Source organism: Mytilus trossulus, chromosome 2 (genome assembly GCF_036588685.1).
Source record: "Mytilus trossulus isolate FHL-02 chromosome 2, PNRI_Mtr1.1.1.hap1, whole genome shotgun sequence".
NCBI lineage: Eukaryota > Metazoa > Mollusca > Bivalvia > Mytilida > Mytilidae > Mytilus > Mytilus trossulus.
The window spans coordinates 82060860-82081948 of NC_086374.1; the positions used below are offsets into that span (position 1 = coordinate 82060860).

The following is a 21089-nucleotide window of genomic DNA, read 5'->3' on the forward strand; positions in this document are numbered from 1 at the left end:
TTCAGCACTAATATCTAAATATTTGCAAATTTTGTCTACATGCCAATATGGTGAACAGTTATTTTTCATTTATTAGATAAACTCTTAAGAAGTTCTAAAATACTTTATGTTCAAGCAAGATCATAATTTAAAATATTCAATGCCCAAAGAAATGCAAAGACTATTATAAAACAAGCTACAACACCTTGTGAAGGATTACATAATATATAAATGTAGTGACCACACTTAACTCTGCACATTCACCCAATATACACTTGTACCTTTAGGTTCAACAATGTTCAATGTATACTGAAATAAAACATCCAAGAAATTCTCTTTTTTATTTTGAATTGGGAGTGCACTTGTCTAGTTCATGTTTATGTAAAGTAGAGTTATTATTAATGAAGGTAATTGGCTTAAATCAGAGGACTACCTTTACCAGTTGGGTATTGAAAACTAGAAGCTCCAATGACAAACATGAATGAGCCTGTGTTGCTCACCTTGGTCTTTGAGCATATTAAACAAAGGACACAGATGGATTCATGACAAAATTGTGTTTTGGTGATGGTCCGGTGTTTGTTGTTCTTACTTTACTTACAATTATCTCTATCTATACTGAACTTGGCCTGTTAGTAACAGAGGAAAATATTTTGTAAAAATTTACAGAAAATGACGAAATAAAGGGCAATAACTCCTTAAAGGGTCAACTGACAATTTGGTCATGTTGACCTATTTGTAGATCTTACTTAGCTGAACATTATTGCTGTTTACAGTTTATCTCTATCTATTATAATATTCAAGATCATAACCAAAAGTAGCAAAATTTCCTTAATTACCAATTCAGGGGCAGCAACCAAACAAACGGATGTCCGCTTCATCTGAAAATTTCTGGGTGGATAGATCTTGACTTTATTAACTTATTCAACCCCATGTCGGATTTGCTCTAAATGCTTTGGTTTCAGAGTTATAAGCAAAATTCTACATTTTACCCCTATGTTCTATTTTTAGCAATGGCTGCCATCTTGGTTGGTTTGCCAGGTCACCCCACATATTTCTGAAACTAAATACCACAATAATGATTGTGGTCAAGATTGATTAGAATTGGCCCAGTAGTTTCAGGAGAAGATTTTTGTAAAAGATAATTACCACAACGAGGAACAACAGATGCCAAGTGTCTGAGTGATGAGAAAAAGATTGAATTACATGCATAGAAAATAAATATTTCATCTGCATGATCTGGGAAAAAGAGTTTTCATTATCACCAATACATTTATATAAGAATTAATTTGTACAAATGTTCTGAAGTACCCACTCTATAAAAAGCAAGAATATACTCAAAAGTTATCAAACCCTCTATTTGTTTTACAAATAACAAAACATGTAACAACCTAAATAAAGATGTGTTTCAATGCCCATCTAATGACCTGGTACCAGGTTTCAATGCCCATTGTCATTTTGTACCACATCTAATGACCAGGTACCAGGTAAGTCTTCTCTGTTCTGACTGTCAGTTACACCACCAATATTTATAGGTGATATAGATATGAGATTCTGGTTAGTATGTTTATCTGATTCTGTAGAAGAATCTGTAAGGTTTATTGTTGTGTCACTACTCTGAATTTTTTCATTGGTTGTCAATATTGCACTTTTGTCTTTGTCATGTTCTTTTCCCAACAGATCATTTGTAGGTAAGCCCTGTGTAGTATTTCCTTTATTCACATTTTCATTGTTTATTAAAACATCAACAGTATTTTTGTCACTCTGACTAGACTCTACATTTTCCCCTTCCTTCACATCTTTTAATGTATTCACATTTTCAGTTGCTGTAGACAGATTCACATTTTGTTGAGAAGGATTAGTTGTACCTACTGGGTCTGGATTCACATTTTCCAATGGTTGGTTTGTTGTTGACTGTGACGGTGACTTTGGGGAGTGTATAGTATCTCCAGATGACATTGTATTAAATGATGATAGAGGGGGTAAAGTGGGGAGAGCCTGAGATTCATTATTTTGTTCCATTTCTAGTTCTTTCATCAGTTCTGATAATTTATTAGACTTTCTAAGTTCATTTTGATGTATAATTGTGTAAAGATGTTCTGTCAATGATTCCTTCTGTTCTGATTTCTTCTGAAGATCAACTTTAGAATCCACAAACTCTTTTTCTGCTCTTTCATATCTTTTTCTGTAAAATAAAAAACATTTCAATACTGACATTTTGTCTGAAAATTAAGGTGGTACCTAACACTTTAACTAATATCAATTTGGCTCGTTTAATTTTGATAAAATTTTGACGAAGTATTTACTTGGATTCTTCGACAAAAATATAAAAATTTCAAAAAATTTGAACCAACTGTTTAATAAGAAAAAATACACTGGTTATATAGCAGTTTGACAAACACTTATTTTGATCATTGAGAAGCTTAATATTACATTAACAACACAACGTAATTAAAACGTTTAGCTGATTTTAAAGAGTTATCTCCCTGTAGTGTTAGGTACCACCTTAATCATTATATTCATGTAAAGATAAATAATAAAGTGAATACCCGGTTTATCAAACTAATGCTATGGTTTTTACTGCATTGGCCATGGGAGACACCTTCCATTAAAACACGCTGACCACCCATTAAATGAATTTTCGGAACAGCCCTAACAAAATTACTTTACATATGGAATTAAAACTCACCTCCATAATACTCATATATACATGTAATACAAATATGTATGCATAAACCATAAAATCAAAATAAATATCTCAGATAGGTGTTATTACTAATATTTCATTCTAAGAAAACATGATTTATTTTATTCATTAGTTCATATTAACATTTTAACTAACTTTCAGAAACAGCAAGCACTGTGAGATGGGTACTATGTGTCTTTTGTCTACCTGATAGTTGTCATGTGCACTGTGAGATGGGTACTATGTGTCTTTTGTCTACCTGATAGTTGTCATGTGCACTGTGAGATGGGTATTATGTGTCTTTTGTCTACCTGATAGTTGTCATGTGCACTGTGAGATGGGTATTATGTGTCTTTTGTCTACCTGATAGTTGTCATGTGCACTGTGAGATGGGTATTATGTGTCTTTTGTCTACCTGATAGTTGTCATGTGCACTGTGAGATGGGTATTATGTGTCTTTTGTCTACCTGATAGTTGTCATGTGCACTGTGAGATGGGTACTATGTGTCTTTTGTCTACCTGATAGTTGTCATGTGCACTGTGAGATGGGTATTATGTGTCTTTTGTCTACCTGATAGTTGTCATGTGCACTGTGAGATGGGTACTATGTGTCTTTTGTCTACCTGATAGTTGTCATGTGCACTGTGAGATGGGTATTATGTGTCTTTTGTCTACCTGATAGTTGTCATGTGCACTGTGAGATGGGTATTATGTGTCTTTTGTCTACCTGATAGTTGTCATGAACACTGTTTGAGTCTGATTCACCTTATGTGTCTGTCATGATATGTAGGGTTGCTATGTGTTGTTTAGTTCCCCCCCCCCTTTTTTTAACTTTTCTTCTCTAGTGGATAGTTGTTTCATTGCAATTGTACCACATCAAAAAAATCCTTATTGTTATATCAAGGGATAGCAGATAAGACTGGCAATTGTTTTAGTGCAATTTTCGTTTCTATATGAAACTATATTTAGCTTCACACAGCATAAGGCTGGTATATTCATTTTATATTTTTATATTTTGTATTACTTACTGTGCATCTAAAAACTCTCTGCTAGCAATTTCAATACGACTTCGTATCACATTAACATCTGCTGTTAAAAGGTTATCTAAGATCATCAATTCTCGCTGTATATGTGCCAGCTTTCTAGCTTCCTCTTGTGCTTTTTTCTGCCTATATATATAGTAACACAAAAAATAATTTTAACTTCAAAAATATACTTTTGTTTTTTCAAAGGCCTAACATGCAAAATATGATATGCATCTACCTGAGTTGTTACATTATTCTATGAAAAATATGTTGCACAGAATGTAGTCCATATATTTATGATGCAACACTCATTTAAATAACTACAGGCATACTGAAGTCCAAACAAATGAATCTTCTGATCTACAATTTCCTTAGTGAAAGAGCTGAATGTCTATGAAATGCATAAAATATAAACTTGATATTTAAATCCTAATGAAAAACTCAAATAAAAATCTACAGGAATAATAAAAATAGTGAAGACTACTTTATGTTCTAGGAATGGGTAACACTGATGTATAAAATTCTGCTTCATGGTGTATGGGAGATAACTCAAAAATAAATTCAGAATTATAGCTGTTTACTTGTGTATTCCCATTATATTTGTTTGTACTATCAATAGCATGCCTCTTATCAGATGAAATTTATTAATAAGATACCTGAACAAATGATTTACCTTTCAGACAAAGTTTTAGATAACAGTGCCTTTCTTTGCTTGTTGACTTCCTCCATCACCTTCTGTTGTTCTCTGAATTTATCTAGATTTCCCATTTCTCTTCTGCAAAATAAAATAACATTAAATTCAAAATTATAAAATATAACAAATTCTTAAATGTAAATAATCGCTTTTACAGTAGAATCTCTATAAACAGAAATCTGCAGCATTAAACTTCCAAACTGTCCCCCTCACCCTTTTTGTGGGAAAAGTTTGGTTGATTATTTAGGAAATCATTGAAACAAAACAGGTGCAGGATCCATTCTTACATGTCTTTGGTAGTCAGTGGGCCCCACTGCACTTGGTTATACCTATCGTAGAGTGGTTGTATCGGACACAAATTAAGGCTTAGAAATAAAAACGTCTACTTGCAATGATACTTGTATTGAAACTCTGAATAGATAACGTCACAACAACGGTGACGTGGTGTACATAGAGAGCAGTAGCGGGAACACCTCATGTGCAATTCTTAACAATACCATACATTGCAAACTTGGTTCTTAATATCTGAATCATAATATGTGCAAAATAATAATTAGGATGATGATTGACAGTTATTTATCATCCAGTTGCACTTTATATGCATATTCAGGACAAGAACATAGAATTACAATATAAAAATATATGAACAATTACATGAACCCTGCTAATTAATTTACGACACCTATATGCCTAGCTGGATTTGAACTTGCAAGCTCACATTGAGTTAAGACAAATTAACAATGATAAATTTACTTTAAAGCTTCATTTGTTTCCAGTTCCTCTATTTCCTTCCTGGTATCTAATAATAAATCATCTCTAGTAGTATCTGCCGTCTCTGTTTGAACCCTGGGTATTTTATTTCCTGTTCCCAGTCGTGAGCCTGAACTGGTAACAGTAGATGAAGGACTTGTCGAGAGAGCCTGTCTGTTTTGTCCATGATGTGAATGTGATGTGGCAGTGTGAGAAGCTCGGTTTCCTGGTCTCTTACCAAAACTAGCCACTCTTGTTGGTGATTCTCGGAAATCTGTTGATAAAAAAAATATTACTGTTTAATTAGTGTTTTAAAAAAAGACGTCGACATGACTGACTCAAAACATGTTTTGAATGGCTTTAATCTGTAAACTGTGAACTAGTGAAAGAAATTTGACACAAAAGATATCCTTGAACCAGCATTAACTAATGACTGCATATAACCAAAAATTCCTATCAATGTTAATTAATTTTGAGTTTCATTTAGGTGAAAAACGACCCTGAACTCAAAATCAGAAGAGTTCCTGATGTGTGTGTGTGGTCAGATAATATTTTTTGTAGTCATATAGAATTTGTACTAAGTATGTGTTGAATACGCCTCACCATTTACATCTGGAATGTCCCTGCTATGAGAACGAAGGAGAAGATATGTTAAACCAAATATCCAAAGAGGTCAGGGTCAGAAACCTGAATTTAGCTACTATGCTTTATACAAGACTGGACGTCGAGAACACAAAAGAGAGACAAAAGCCAAACTACAAACAGTGTCACATTACATTGACAGAACAGGCAGATTTAATACTGCTGTTCCTCAATCCCAATCTTAACCAGCGCATACCAACTTAAAGCACAGCTCTAGAAGAAAATATGTCGATAAAAACGCATCAGAGAGGAAAACTGCACATTGGAACAATTCCTGCCAACAGGCCTTAAGATTGAGGATTGAGGATTGTTATCTCATAATCATGATAATACATTCTTAGAATATAAAAAGTTGAAAGTGTTGAGCTGACTATAGTATCCTTGTGTAATGGGTTGTTGATAGTGTAACAAATGTTTGCTCAGTTATTCAAATAAAAATAGGTCAAAGCTGATTGTGTTAATTCATTAGATACTTTTATTCATTTCCTATAATCCTTACAATTTTCTCTTGCGTGAAGCAAGAAAAATCAAAAAATCTGTTGTTGTGCTCAATTTTGACATTGTGTGCAATACCTCATCAGTTCTCGATAGTTGTGTAAAGTATGGTATGGTAAGCATGTTTAATAATAATAAAAGGTTTAAAATTACCCAAATTGAAGAAAAGTATTGATAAACTATCATTTGTCTCTTAAAGCATATTTTTTTAATGAATTTTTGCCTTATTGATCAATTAAGGCATCTGTAACCTAGGAATTATCACTCAAGGACAAAAAAGTGCATTGAATATTAATCTTTTATATATATATATAAATGATTTTAAATTATTGAACCAATTCTAAAATGACATAAGATGTTGTCAAAGCTGTTATTAATATTTCACTTTCACAGTAACATCACTTTTCCGATAATTGATTTGAATTAAATTTCAAAGTTCATAAGATATTGTCCAAACTGCATTCCATAGATTTTTTTCCATAGTGATGTGACCTACATTTTACAATTGTGTATTACATATGTGGACTTGACCTTCTTTTAGAGCTAAGTTTTGTTTACATAATGTCATTTGAAAACATGCTTTTAATGAACCGAGTTGGGGTTGTTTAAACAATGTTTTTGGAATAAGGAAAAGAAGTTAAAATGGGAATATATTATCTTTTTTATTTTATGTATTATATATATTTAAATATTATCTTTACTGTTGTAAAATGTTTGAAAACTTGAAATGTTGAAATTAAAGCTTGCTTTAAGCGAGTTTTTAATCTGTCCTTGAAATAACGACAAATAGAAAACGTGTGCGATTTCTCAAACTACTATTATTTTCTCCACATGCATTGCTATCAAGGGGTTCTCATTGGGGGGTTCCAATCCTGGATCCCGCTTACTGTTATGTCAGATTCCCGTATCCCGCTTACACTATGTAGGTAAGCAATTCTCATTATTTTGTCTTTTCCCGGGTCCAGCAAGACCTCATTTCCTGTTTTCACGCCACAATAATTTGACTTTCACATGTCACGCTTACCAAAAATCGGCAATCCCGTGTCATGGTTAGACCCCAATGAGACCCACTATGGAGAACTGATTACTATCTGACACATGTATCATGTAACAGTGGTGGTTGTATGTTTTCAACCTACATTTATTATATCAATTTGTTCATATTTTGCTCTGTGATGAAGACAAATTAGTCAGGATGACATTGATTGATTTGTCGTTGGTAGATTAATGTCCAGTGGCAAATATTTCATGCATGTTAGGACGAGGAGTGCAACTGCAAGCATAGAAGTGAACATATATTCGTTTACTGTTGGGTGTGTGGCAAAATTTGATAGGAATGTTGATGACCTACTTTTGTTTGAATTGTTTTCATCACTTTTTTCAACTTTCAACTTTCTGACACGTTTCAAATCTTCATCCGTGAAGCCAGCCCAACCTGACATATTTGCTAACCTTGACCTTTTAAAATTTTGTTTCCCGAAATCATACAAACGCTTTAAAGCTGGGTTAAATATTTATTTCTTACAAAACCTTCACATACACAGATCTAGTAATAAGCAGACGATTTTTATACTACAGATATGATAGTTATAAAGTAACTGTCACTTGAAACTGAAATATTATTATAAGTCTTATAACAACAGAAAATAATAATTACAAACATCACATAGAAGATATTCAACATTTGTTAGGCATCTTTATTAAAGATACTGGAAGGTTCACAAAATAGATATTTTTTCAGAGTTTAAACGTTTCATTAAAGGAACCCAACTCTTATATGGAAGAAGAAGAAGATAGTTAAGGTTTTATAAGGCCAAAGGCAAAGGTTTATTCAATTTTAATTTTTTTGGGTTTTTTTTGTCAATTATTTAATTATTTATTTATTTATATTTTAATTTTTTCTGCAACGCCACATCATAAATACAAATGTACTAATGAGTTTTATACAATAGCGACATAAAATTACCAGAGTGGTTGAAATTACAGAGAGATTATAGTGTCAAGATACTAAAGATTAAAGACTCGGCTTCATATCTTGACTTACATCTAGAAATTGACAATGAGGGTTGCTTGAAAAAAAACTTTACAACAAAAGAGATGATTTCAGCTTTCCAATTGTGAACTTTCCATTTCTAAGTAGCAACATTCCAGCAGCACCTGCATATGGGATATATATATATCTCCCAATTGATACGATATTCCTGCGCTTGCATTTCCTATCATGATTTTCTTGATAGAGGTTTGCTGCTTACAAGGAAGCTATTAAACCAAGAGTTCCAAATGGTGAAGTTGAAATCATCCGTTCATAAATTTTACGGACGCCATCACAAATTGGTTGACCGTAATGGAATAACCGTTTCCCAAATGATATCGGATATGTTCCTTACGTCGTAACTACAATCCCCTTCCCTGTCATGAATGTGACCTACCGAATTAGACTATTTACCTGATTTGTAATCACATAACCAACAGGATGGGTGCCACATTTGGAGCAGGATCTGCTGACCCTTCCGGAGCACCTGAGATCACCCCTAGATTTTTTAAGTGTTCATGTTGTTTATTCTTTAGTTTTCTATGTTGTGTCATGTGTACTATTGTTTTTCTGTTTGTCTTTTTCATTTTTAGCCATGGCGTAGTCAGTTTGTTGTAGATTTATGAGTTTGACTGTCCCTTTGGTATCTTTCGTCCCTCTTTTATAATGCCCATGAGAGTGATTGCTGTATTGTCTTGAGCTTTAAAGCTGAAATTGCATTTAGAATCCAAGGTTGACATTATCAAAATATAAATGTTGCAAATTAGCAGGTTAAAATGTTTTCTGGATACAAAATTGAATCCCAATCATCTATCATGATATAAAAAATATTGTTTCCAGACATAAAACTCATCTGCAGTCAATATAACATGGAATAAAGATGTAACAGATTAAGTGGGCTCACGTGTCTAAATCAAATTTTTTATTTAATATAGGATTTCGCCGTATTTTTCTATAAATGATACTCAATAGAAAAATGAAATAAAAAAATGGGATCCCCGTTCATTTACGCTCACAATCTGCATTCGAAAGAAGCATACATTTTTGTTAATGTTCTTTTTTTCTGTTGAACTAATAGGAGAAAAATCGATAATATCGAAATAAAAAAGAACCTAATTACAGAAATCGCTCAAATTTTAAAATTATTAAGTTTATATACAGCTTATTCGAAAACAACAATAAAAAAATATAGGTCACCGATGATTTAAAAAAGATATTTCAATTTTAATGCCAAAAAATGGCATTTTTGCTCCAAAGGGAGATAATTTGGAGCTTTTCCAATGATATCTACATTTTAAAAGTCATCTGTGGCCAACACGAAAAGATTTTTTGGAATGATTTTTGTACCCTAAGATAAAGTAACAACTACTAAATGTAATTAATAAAATTTGAAATGAAAAATAAAAGTTTAATTTTTTTCTAAAAATCTTATACCTGCGAGCCACCTTAAGTGATAAAATGACATATACTCTTTTTTCATGAACATAAATATGCAAAGAATACATTTTCAGACTAATTGCTCGGCTGATGTCCTTATGAAGGCATAAAAGAAAAAATATACAAATATTTTTTAATGATGGAAAATTTGTTGAGGTCGTCAGATATTCAACTTTATTACTAATTTAATGATATTATTTGTAATTTTTAGATTGAGATATTATGGATACTGATTTAATATGCAATTTTAAGAAATGCAGAAAAAGATTGAATACATTTGCCTGGGTAAGTCTAGTCCAAATATGTAACATAAAATTGAGAATGGAAATTGGGAATGTGTCAAAGAGACAACAACCCGACCAAATAAAAAAACAACAGCAGAAGGTCACCAACAGGTCTTCAATGTAGCGAGAAATTCCCGCACCCGGAGGCGTCCTTCAGCTGGCCCCTAAACAAATATATATTAGTTCAGTGATAATGAACGCCATACTAATTTCCAAATTGTACACAAGAAACTAAAATTAAAATAATACAAGGCTAACAAAGGCCAGAGGCTCCTGACTTGGGACAGTATGATTATAAAATGTCACAGAAAAAAATAAAATAGAATTTCAAGACTTAATTGTAGACTGTTGTCTAGTCATAATTATTTGACTAAAATACACTCTACAATTAAGAAAAATGTTTGATACAGAATCAAAATCAATTAACTCCCACTTATCTATAAAAGTATGTTTTAAAAATTTCATAAATCCTATTTTAAGCAAACTAAGAAACTGACACATTAGGCAAATCTTTAATACTGGGTTGAAATATGAACCCTATTTGTTATATTAGTTTTCACAGGCCCTTACGTCTGCTGTACATCAACATCTTAGACTCTTTTTGCTCAAATCCCCATAAGAAATTTACTGACCCCATATATATATCATGTTAAGTCATTTTGTCACAGAATAGAAGTTCTTTAATAATATAAGTTCCAAAAGGAAAAAATATTCTGGAATATTATTTCCACAAATATAAATATTACAATAAATGGTAAAGAATATTTGTTTTAACAGGAATAGATATTATGACAATGTTTATAAAAATGTTTCAAATGGAACTTCTGTTAGGAGGAACACATATAGTTGACAACTAGCACACTACGTAACTTATAATAATTTACCTAGAACTATGCAGCAAATAAGTTTAACACTACTAAGTACAAACTTCTACAGATTGATTTGACAATGTGGGATTAACATGTAGAGCTTGTTTATTATAACCTTTGAATGGGGTGCTGACTCATATAAACCTTGACCAAAGATTTTTTTTTAACCTGAAATATGTTTTCTCTCTTTTTTTTAGTCTTTATCTACCTCTTGCATGCACCAACCAATTCACCAGCATGCACATGAACACCAAGCATATGCACATTAAATGGCTGACATGACATTGGTCCTATAACCTGCACATTATAAATATTCTATTCTAAATGCTGCAAACATTCAAAATGAAACTTCTCTAATGAATTGTGATTGACATGAACAAAATCAGTGTAGTATGTTGCCATATAAATATGGTTTTGTTTTAGATATATTTTCTTTTTAGGTGACTTCCTGTTCACGTATCCTTTTACAATATTTTTATCACTGAGTTATGCCCTGTTAAATAAAAATAACACTTTTCAATAAGCTTCATGTATCTTCAGGAACCCTCAAACCGCAAAATTTTTTAAACATAGAATGGTAAATACTCTAAACACACCATGTGCTTTATGAAGAAGAAAAAAAGACTTAAAAAAAGTCAAATTTATGAAGGACAAATAAATTATAACTTGCCAAATTTTTATGAACTATATTTTATTTTATTAAAATTCTTTAATATTTATATAAATCAAGGATTTGTATAGTGAGATCCAAATCCTTGTATAAATGCAAGTTTAGAACAAAGGATATTTTTTAATCCTCTTTATTTGCTGTATTCAGCAGTACAATGTTGTGAAAATCGTTAATATAATTTATATTTTCTTTCTTTGACTAAATTCTTTTAAACAAACACCCACTCATTAAAATTCTTTAATAGTGATACAGATATTTTTTGTGATGAGGATGGAACAAAAGAATTCAATAAATGCTACAAATGTCCAGCATGTAAGTTTTATACTCTGATTTGACATGAAAAAAGGTTATACATTGTATATATATACATGTAACTATTGTCTTTACATGTATATGTCACAACCTGCTGTTGAGAAAGCTGACTAGTTAAATTACCAAACCTGTTTAATTTGTTCATGTGACACCTGATTTGGATCTACAATTATGGGTCTTTTTATATTTCACAACTCATTTTCTGACTTTATGAGTTGCAGTCTTTTTGACTGAAATATGCAATCCTTAGATTTTTTATATAAAAATGTATATACCTGGTACGTAATATAAAAAAGAAGATGTGGTATGATTGCCAATGAGACAACTGTCCACAAGGAGACCAAAATGACAGACATTTATAACAACTTTATTTTCAAAGCATGATTAAAATGAACATTTTTTTTTTATATGAGGAATACAGGAATAAGTTTGGAGTTTAAAAGGAGTTGATTGCTAGAAGTCGGTGTGGTCAGTCGTAAAAACTAGTGTCAAACACTTTTGAGTTGAAACATATAAATATGGATAAATTTTCGTTACAAACACCATAAAACATTATAAGAGTATACAAGAAAACATTAAATGTTACATTAAAAAAATGTTCAGTATTGTTTTTGTGTTCTATTTAAGGTGAAACTAGATTAGCTACAAACCTTGATATTATAAGAATTGACTTGCAGCCATCAGAGCAGTACAAATCTGTATGTATTCCTAAGAATTAATTTAGAATGACAATGCCTTTGTCCGTTCTGTAAAATCTTTTTTAAGAAATAATTTAACATTTCTAGACTAGGGGCAACATTGAGCATGGTTTAAACTGACTTACTTTTATAATACAATTTATAAAACAAAAGACATTTAGAGATCTTTTAATATCATCTCTCTCTTCATCATTAATGAAAATTCTAAAGGAGCCAAGTATTTTATCCATCTGTCACAAGTTGCCATAAGTTGTGATAAATCAAAGTAGCACCCAAGTTCCTGACTAAATTTTATGGTTGTCCAATTCTGGAGAGAGTACCTACCAATGACAGACTGATATGGTGGCTCTATTAGAATAAGTTCATCACTGGAGCTGGGATCTTCTTTCTTTATTACCAGATCTTCTATGTCTACACCAAAGTAATAAAAAAACTTTATAAACATATTACTCCAATTATTAAATGACTTTACCATGTTTACAGATCAAACAAAGTCAAATTGTTCTGTTTATTTGTATTTTTAGATGGTGCTTGTAAATTATTTTTATTTTTAGATGGTACTTGTTAATTTGTACTTTTAGATGGTACTTGCTGGACAGAAGCCAGAGGTCATTATGGAGATTTGTACCCGAGCTCTATCCTTCTGGACCTACCAGGTATATCAGCTGTTTTTATTTCATCAATTTGTTTACTCAGCACTTGCTACACATGTGTACCAGAATGTGAAAAGATTTCAAATGTATTAATTAACTTTTTCATTTACTGCTTAGATTTACTGCACTTGTTAGATTTCAATTTTAATGGGAAATTGTCCATTATTAATTATGCACATATATATCAACCAGATGCTCCGCAGGGCGTAGCTTTATACGACCGCAGAGATTGAACCCTGAACGGTTGGGGCAAGTATGGACACAACATTCAAGCTGGATTCCGTTCTAAATTTGGATTGTGATTAAATAGTTGACACAGCATAGGTTTCTGACACAGAATGAATGTATTCAAATGAACTTAAAATTTTTGTTTTCTCTTAGAGCAATTCACTATGCTGTTGAATATTAATCCTCTCAAAAAAATGTTTGAAGAAATTTTCTTTTTATTTATGAAATTTCAAATGAGAAAAAATTGAACCCAATTTTTTAATCACATCCCCCTTTCCCTTATTCCAAAACTAATTTCAATTAAAATATTCTAATGGAGTTTGCAACAATTACTACTCATTTAAATACATCATAAAATATTAAGATGTAAAAAAACTGCTTGTTATCACTGAATGGTAAAGATTATTTAAATTTATCACTTGGTAGTAAAAAGTGAATATACATTGTATATTGTATATAACAAAGATTTAAGTTGATTCTGGTCAAAGAAAGATAACTCCAATTAAAAAAAATTCTTGCAGATATTTCTTGCTTACTATACTGGACAAAGAAAGATAACTCTTAATTAAAAAAAATTTTGCTATTTCACAATATTGTGAAATTAGATATTTCTTGCCATTGCACAATACTGTGCAATTGAAAAGACTTGCTATTGCACAATACTTAATATAATAATTTTAGATCCTGATTTGGACCAACTTGAAAACTGGGCGCATAATCAAAAATCTAATTACATGTCTAGATTCAGCATATCAAAGAGGCCCAAGAATTTAATTTTTGTTAAAATCAAACTTAGTTTAATTTTGGACCCTTTGCACTTTAATTTAGACCAATTTTAAAACTGGACCAAAAATTAAGAATCTACATACACAGTTAAAATTGGCATATCAAAGAACCCCAATTATTCAATTTTTGATGAAATCAAACAATGTTTAATTTTGGACCTCGATTTGGGCCAACTTGAAAACTGGGCCAATAATCAAAAATCTAAGTACATTTTTAGATTCGGCATATCAAAGAACCCCAAGGTTTCAATTTTTGTTAAAATCAAACTAAATTTAATTTTGGACCCTTTGGACCTTAATGTAGACCAATTTGAAAACGGGACCAAAAATTAAGAATCTACATACACAGTTAGATTCGGCATATTAAAGAACCCCAATTATTCAATTTTGATGAAATCAAACAAAGTTTAATTTTGGACCCTTTGGGCCCCTTTTTCCTTAACTGTTGGGACCAAAACTCCCAAAATCAATACCAACCTTTCTTTTATAGTCATAAACCTTGTGTTTAAATTTCATAGATTTCTATTTACTTATACTAACGCTATGGTGGGAAAACCAAGAAAAATGCTTATTTGGGTCCCTTTTTGGCCCCTAATTCCTAAACTGTTGGGACCGAAACTCCCAAAATCAATACCAACCTTCCTTTTGTGGTCATGAACATTGTGTTTAAATTTCATTGATTTCTATTTACTTTAACTAAAGTTATTGTGCGAAAACCAAGAATAATGCTTATTTGGGCCCTTTTTTGGCCCCTAATTCCTAAACTGTTGAAACCAAAACTCCCAAAATCAATCCCAACCTTTCTTTTGTGGTCATAAACCTTGTGTCAAAATTTCATAGATTTCTATTAACTTAAACTAAAGTTATAGTGCGAAAACCAAGAAAATGCTTATTTGGGCCCTTTTTGGCCCCTAATTCCTAAAATGTTGGGACCAAAACTCCCAAAATCAATACCAGCCTTCCTTTTATGGTCATAAACCTTGTGTTAAAATTTCATAGATTTCTATTCACTTTTACTAAAGTTAGAGTGCGAAAACTAAAAGTATTCGGACGACGACGACGACGACGACTGACGACGACGACGACGACGCCAACGTGATAGCAATATACGACGAAAATTTTTTCAAAATTTGCGGTCGTATAAAAACTTTAAAAAGTCCTTCCAATATAAAATCATAATAATGCAAATTTTGTTGAGTCTTAGATAATGAATCTAGTAGTGATGGGCTTCTTAAACAATAAGTTTTTTCAAACATGAAAATTAATTTTGATTTTTTTAGGCTCATCAAGAGATGACGTACCAAGAACATGTGACAGAAAAAGTGAAAGATAAATGTGCACAGCTAGAGCAGTATTACGAACAGATTGTCTCACAAACCCAAGCAGAAATAGCATGTATCCTTCAATAAATATTAGAAAAACATTACTAAACAAAAAATATCAATGTGAAAAAACACATATGGAACATTCATGACATAGTTGTATTGACAAATGTCAGTGTGTTTGATATGATTATATTTATAAATTAACTGTTTACAAAATTTAAAAGAATATTTGAAATACTAAGGCTTTTCTTCCTCAGGAATAGATTACCTTAGCTGTATTTTGGCAAAACTTTTAGGAATTTTGGTCCTTAATGCTCTTCAACTTCGTTCTTTATTTGGCCTTTTTTCACTGTTTGGGATTAGAGCGTCACTGATGAATCTTTTGTAGACGAAACCTGCGTCTGACGTATATACAAAATTTAGACCTAATATCTATGATGAGTTTATTCATAAGCCAATGTTATGTTATCTATTGACTTTCTTTTATAACTTTCTAACAAAGTATTGAAAACTCACCAGATTCTTTGATATTATGCTTGGTAAAGAATTCCTCAAACCATCTGCTATCAGCTGACAGATGAGAAACTCCATAACTCTTTGCTATACTTTGTGCCATATCTTTTACCATAGACTGTGTTATTCGTTCATTTTTCTTTTTAGCTTCTATATACCATAAATTTACAAATTTACACAAAGTGTCATTTACCACATGATCAGATTTGCTTATTTTCGGCGGTGAACATGTGTCTGTGGTAGTTTTTGATTCTTCCAAAAATTCATGTCTTCTTTTTAGTATTTTGGATACTGTTGTTCGGTCTATACCAAACATTTGAGCAATCTCTCCTTGTGTGATTCTTGGATTGTCCTGGGCTAGTTGTATAATTTGACATTTAACAGAATGAGGTATCAGTGATCTAGTTCTTCTAATAACTGTGTCCTCCATTGCATCCTTATGTGGATACATTCCAATAGAGAATGCTGCCGATGGTGAAAACATCTGTCCAGTGTTGGTCATGTACATTTCTTCTTGAGACATTGAGCCATAGTTTTCATCTTTCTCATGACAGTTGGAATACAACCCTTTCCCTTCTTGTTTTATTGTGAAGTTTGGATTTTTATTCATCTTCTTACTACAAAAAGTAATAGACAAGTTGTTACTTTAACTTGTTACTAGGTCAACAAACTCAGAACTTAAAATATTAGCAGTCTTCTGTCCTGTTATTTGAATTTGTTTAATAGGCCATAACTAACAGAAATATATGCATATATTTGTTTAGGGGCCAGCTGAAGGTTGCATTGATGACCTGTTGGTGGCCTTCTGCTGTTGTTTTTTCTATGGTCGGGTTGTTGTCTCTTTGATACATTCCCCATTTCCATTCTCAATTTTATGTTTTAGAGTTTTAAACACAGTCACAGATAAAGGAAGTCACTTGAAATCATCAGTATACATATACACTGTCATGACTGTGGAAATTCAATGAATTGCCCTGTATTACTATATATAGTGTATAGTGTACATGTACATCTACAGGAGATAACTCTATTTAGAAATTTATTTCTGCACAGCCTAATCAGTTGAAGATTGTTATTGCTCTTAAGGTTAGTTTGTGCTAAGAAGGACCAGGAATGATAAGGTAGTGTTTTGAGAAAATGATAAATGATTAATTCTATGAATCCTTGAAATAATTGTCCACTTGTCACCTAATGTATCTTACTATACTAAAGAGTTCATATTTCTGACCAAAATTTGCCTTTATTTTACTACATATATTTTCACCTCATAATGATATATTCATGCAATTAAATTCAGCATTTAAGTGAAATTGATCAAAACAAAATGCAAAATTCTAGTTTTTTTACAAAATTACCAAGCTTCCCCAACCAAGTTAACCAGAATTGAAATGCACATACAAGTCAAAATTTATGATAAAAATAGTATGTACATCGTTACTATGGTAACATGAGAACCTGAACAGTTTTTAAATAATTGTCAATTTTGCCAATCTTATTTACAAAATCAATCAACAATTCAAACAAATGTTTGAACTTATCATTGTAACGGAAATTGGGCAAACAACCTATTTATAAAAAAAATCAATCAAAATAGATTTGGTTGCTTACATGTAAGGATACTGGATAAATGTGATCTAGATTGCTTATATATGAACATAATGAAATAGGAGGATACGACCAATATATCATAGAAGTAGCACTTGATATTTGCTTTTCATTGGATTATGTTGTATATAATACATGGATTTAATGAACTTTACAAGAAATGCGATGACTCATTATCATTGGCAATACATTTCGCTTAAACATAAAAAAACTATAACCAAGATCTAACATCAAAGGTATGAATATTTGAGGTCCAGTTTGATTTACCATTCTTACTAACATCCAGTGGCAGATCCAGCGGGTGGGTTCTGGGACTCACAAGCATTTTATTTGAGAAAAACAAATTTGCTTTCAGATGTGTTGTTTTTTGGCTTTTTTTCCCCTGTATTTTTGAAAAAGTGTCTCATCCTGCCTTCTAACAGTCAGGGGACTTACTGAAATAAGTGAATCACTTATTTGAGTAGCAAATTCGAGGTTTTATCACAATTTGGGATTTTGTAGTTTTTTCTAAATTTTAAACACATAAGTTTAAATAACATCTTTTAATTAGTAAAATTAAAAAATATGAACTTTTTGCTTCTTTTAAGTAGCAAGGTTTATGCCTTTGATTCTATCATTTAACTGAAAATTCTATTTTAGTTGAAAAAATGCTATTATAATGGCTTTACATAATGAACTGATACTTTCTTAAAAGATTTTTCACAGCAGTGGGAGTATTTTTCCTGTGAAGTTCAAGGTTTCATCTTTCAGATTATGTAATAAAATTCTACTGTTCATGATAAAAATTTCACTGTTCAGCCATGTTGAAATTAGTAGGGGTTAATAAAAGAATTATACTTAAAGAAGTGATTTTTGGGAAGGAAATTGAGGTCTGATACTTAAACAAGTGATTTTTATGTCATTATCCTAGATTCAGTACAAGGTCATCACCTGAAATGACCTGGTCATCCTAGACAACACAGATGTTGGTTCTGATAAGTTTAGAAACATAATTAGTCCCTGGATCATTAGTATTCTATATTTAAAGCTACACTAATATTAAATCACTTCTTCTAGTGATTAATTTGTACTACTTAAATAGGTGATTATTAAAGAAAGACAACTCTTACTTCCAACTTTATGAAAATAATGCTACTTGAATTAGTGATTGAGAAAATCACTTGTATAAGTCAATCCCCTGACTGTCTAATTGACTCAAAACTTCTTTCCTGACTCCTTTTCATATGCCATCCTAGCAAATGAAATAGAAGCTCCATATTTCATTTGTGTTTTTTATATACCACAATAATCGAAATATTTCTCTTTCATGCAATTTGTCCTGGTGAGAGAAGATTTCATTTCTAAAAAAAGTTAATAAATTTTGTTCATTTTTTAAAAATAAATAATAAAAACCAGAGACATGTAATATCTTCAAAAACTGTTGACATAGGAGATAACTCTTTAAATGGGAGTTAATCAATATGAAATAAAATAAGCTAAAGCAGCAACCATTTGATTTTCGGGGGAGGGGGGCTATGGATATTTTTCTGAACAATCTATTATTTTGACGACAAGTCGAAAACAATTGGTTTTTTTTTTCAATTCGAGCATTACATATAGTGGCACCTGATGGTGAAACACAGAGGTAGCCCAGCCCCCCCCCCCCCCCCCCCCCCTTTTTGGAAAAAATTGGTTGCTTATGTAGGGAATCACTGAAGTGTGACTGAAGCGGGCCCCCTCTTGGGTCAGTCAGTGGGCCCCCCACTTATATGAAAATTTCAAGATCCGCCACTGAAACAAACAACTTTTTTTTCTCAGAATCAAAAACAAATTATTTTTTTCTCCAAAAACTTAAAACAAACTATTTTTTCTCCTAAAAAATCAATAGCCCCCCCCCCCCCCCCCCCCCGAAAATCAAATGGTTTGCTGGTTGCTGCCTAATCAGTGGATAAAGATAACAAATGTAAAACTATCATGATAGATGTCTGCTTTCAATGTTTCTGTAGTTAATATTGTTATTTGGCTGTTTTGAAGTCGGCACAGCTGTGATAATTATTATGTCACACTAATCTAATGAGTCATTCAATTTTGATACGTAGTGCACAAAATATTAAATAAATATATAAACAAACGTCTACTCTACAGTTTGGTAATTTTATAGTTTTCCCATATATCGTAATATGTTAACTTGTTCAGTCTGATTCAGTGTACACTATTTCTGTATCATAACTAGCAGCCATCATTTGTATTTTGTTGATTTCACCTGGCACCGTGCCTAAGTGATAAACAATCACTACTGTTCACTTCTGTTTGGTATGACAACAGATTTTAGTCAGTTTAAATTTATTTGAAACAACTTTTACTTACCTTATCAGTATTCCTTTTCGTCGATATACACAAAGAATTAATAAAAATTAAACATATTTCCAATGTTGACAAGTGAATTGATATTATGTGCTACAAAGAAGAAGTGTATTGAAGGGGTGATGTTTATAGAAAAAAACTAAAATAATTAGATTGAATAGTATATTGTCGTTGTAAAAATTCACGTTTCTGTGCAAAATAAGATAATTTCACTTAAGATCATTGATTTTAAATCGATAGCTTCATTGAGTAGATTCATTATGTAAATAACCATGGATAATGTTTTGTAGTTTCCCCCTTCTGAGCCTTACTGAGTCACATGGTCTTGTCAGAGATATGTGATAAGTTGGCAGATGTTAAAAATAGATCTGTCACATAATGTTTAACACACTAAGCCTAATGTTAACCAAAACCACACGAAATGTTGTTTAAAACGACAAGTATGTATTGATTTACATCAACTGTGGAAAATAAAACCTACTAGCGACTTGAAATAGAATGCAGTGTATTGTATATATGATATATGATTCGTTATTGTACCTTCAAAAAGTGAATCATGGATTGCACTAGTAAAACAAGAGACATCAATATAATAATATATTTAATTATTATTTTTATATTCATGTATTGTATTAAACGTCTCTGGTTACACAGGCACTTGTCTCTACTTTTTTTTTTAAACCTTTATAGAAGGGGGAGGGCAATACGATTTTGTTATATATGACCCTTTTTAATGTGCTGTCAACGAGATCAATTTTTAGCTGTTTAAATTAACTGTTTTCAACTCCGTTTGTTAACTGTTATCAGCATTTTTGCATTTTTTGTTAACTGTTTTTGCCAAAATCGAGGTGGTGTTAACATAACGAACCCCCTATATATTGCCCTCCCTTTTATGCATATGTCAAAATGTACCTATTGTATGCAACCAACAGGTTGTTTGTTTGCTTAAAACCCGACATCCGAACAACAACAAGTAAAATCCTGCTGATCCAAACAAAATTTTTGGATTCTTGAAATGATTTCCCATTATTTTCATATTATATTCGCAATAACAGTAACCTGGGAAC

General features: G+C 31.7%; 2 protein-coding genes across 3 annotated transcripts in view; one reads left to right on the plus strand and one right to left on the minus strand.

The window, feature by feature from the left end:
* The window catches only part of LOC134708134 (E3 ubiquitin-protein ligase CCNB1IP1-like), a 36093-nt gene that overhangs the window by 7847 nt on the left and 7157 nt on the right, over positions 1–21089 (plus strand). Inside the window, exons 2-7 of the mRNA XM_063568443.1 lie at positions 9949–10022; positions 11331–11346; positions 11813–11872; positions 12500–12570; positions 13152–13226; positions 15517–15631. Coding sequence (XP_063424513.1) covers positions 9960–10022; positions 11331–11346; positions 11813–11872; positions 12500–12570; positions 13152–13226; positions 15517–15631 — 400 coding nt within the window. The 5' untranslated portion in view covers positions 9949–9959. The remainder of the gene's footprint in view (positions 1–9948; positions 10023–11330; positions 11347–11812; positions 11873–12499; positions 12571–13151; positions 13227–15516; positions 15632–21089) is intronic.
* Positions 307–20159, minus strand: LOC134708133 (uncharacterized). 2 transcript variants are annotated; one of them, XM_063568441.1, is made up of 7 exons: positions 20026–20159; positions 16078–16691; positions 12895–12981; positions 5135–5405; positions 4361–4462; positions 3691–3831; positions 307–2161 (listed from the first exon to the last, which is right to left on the minus strand). In XM_063568441.1, the coding sequence occupies exons 2-7, from the start codon at positions 16682–16684 to the stop codon at positions 1417–1419; spliced, it is 1953 nt and encodes a 650-aa protein (XP_063424511.1). In that variant the 5' UTR covers positions 16685–16691; positions 20026–20159; the 3' UTR covers positions 307–1416. The 2 variants fall into 2 exon arrangements, with proteins under 2 accessions (XP_063424511.1, XP_063424512.1); XM_063568442.1 differs by lacking the exon at positions 20026–20159 and adding an exon at positions 19802–19935.

Bases quoted from the DNA above. Each gene is read 5' to 3' on its own strand.
- LOC134708133 (XM_063568441.1), bottom strand. From the start codon at position 16,684: ATGAATAAAAATCCAAACTTCACAATAAAACAAGAAGGGAAAGGGTTG. The intron at 12,982-16,077 runs GTGAGTTTTCAA...ACTTTGGTGTAG, and splicing joins GCATAATATCAAAGAATCTG to ACATAGAAGATCTGGTAATA. The intron at 2,162-3,690 runs GTAAGTAATACA...TTTATTTTACAG, and splicing joins AGAGAGTTTTTAGATGCACA to AAAAAGATATGAAAGAGCAG.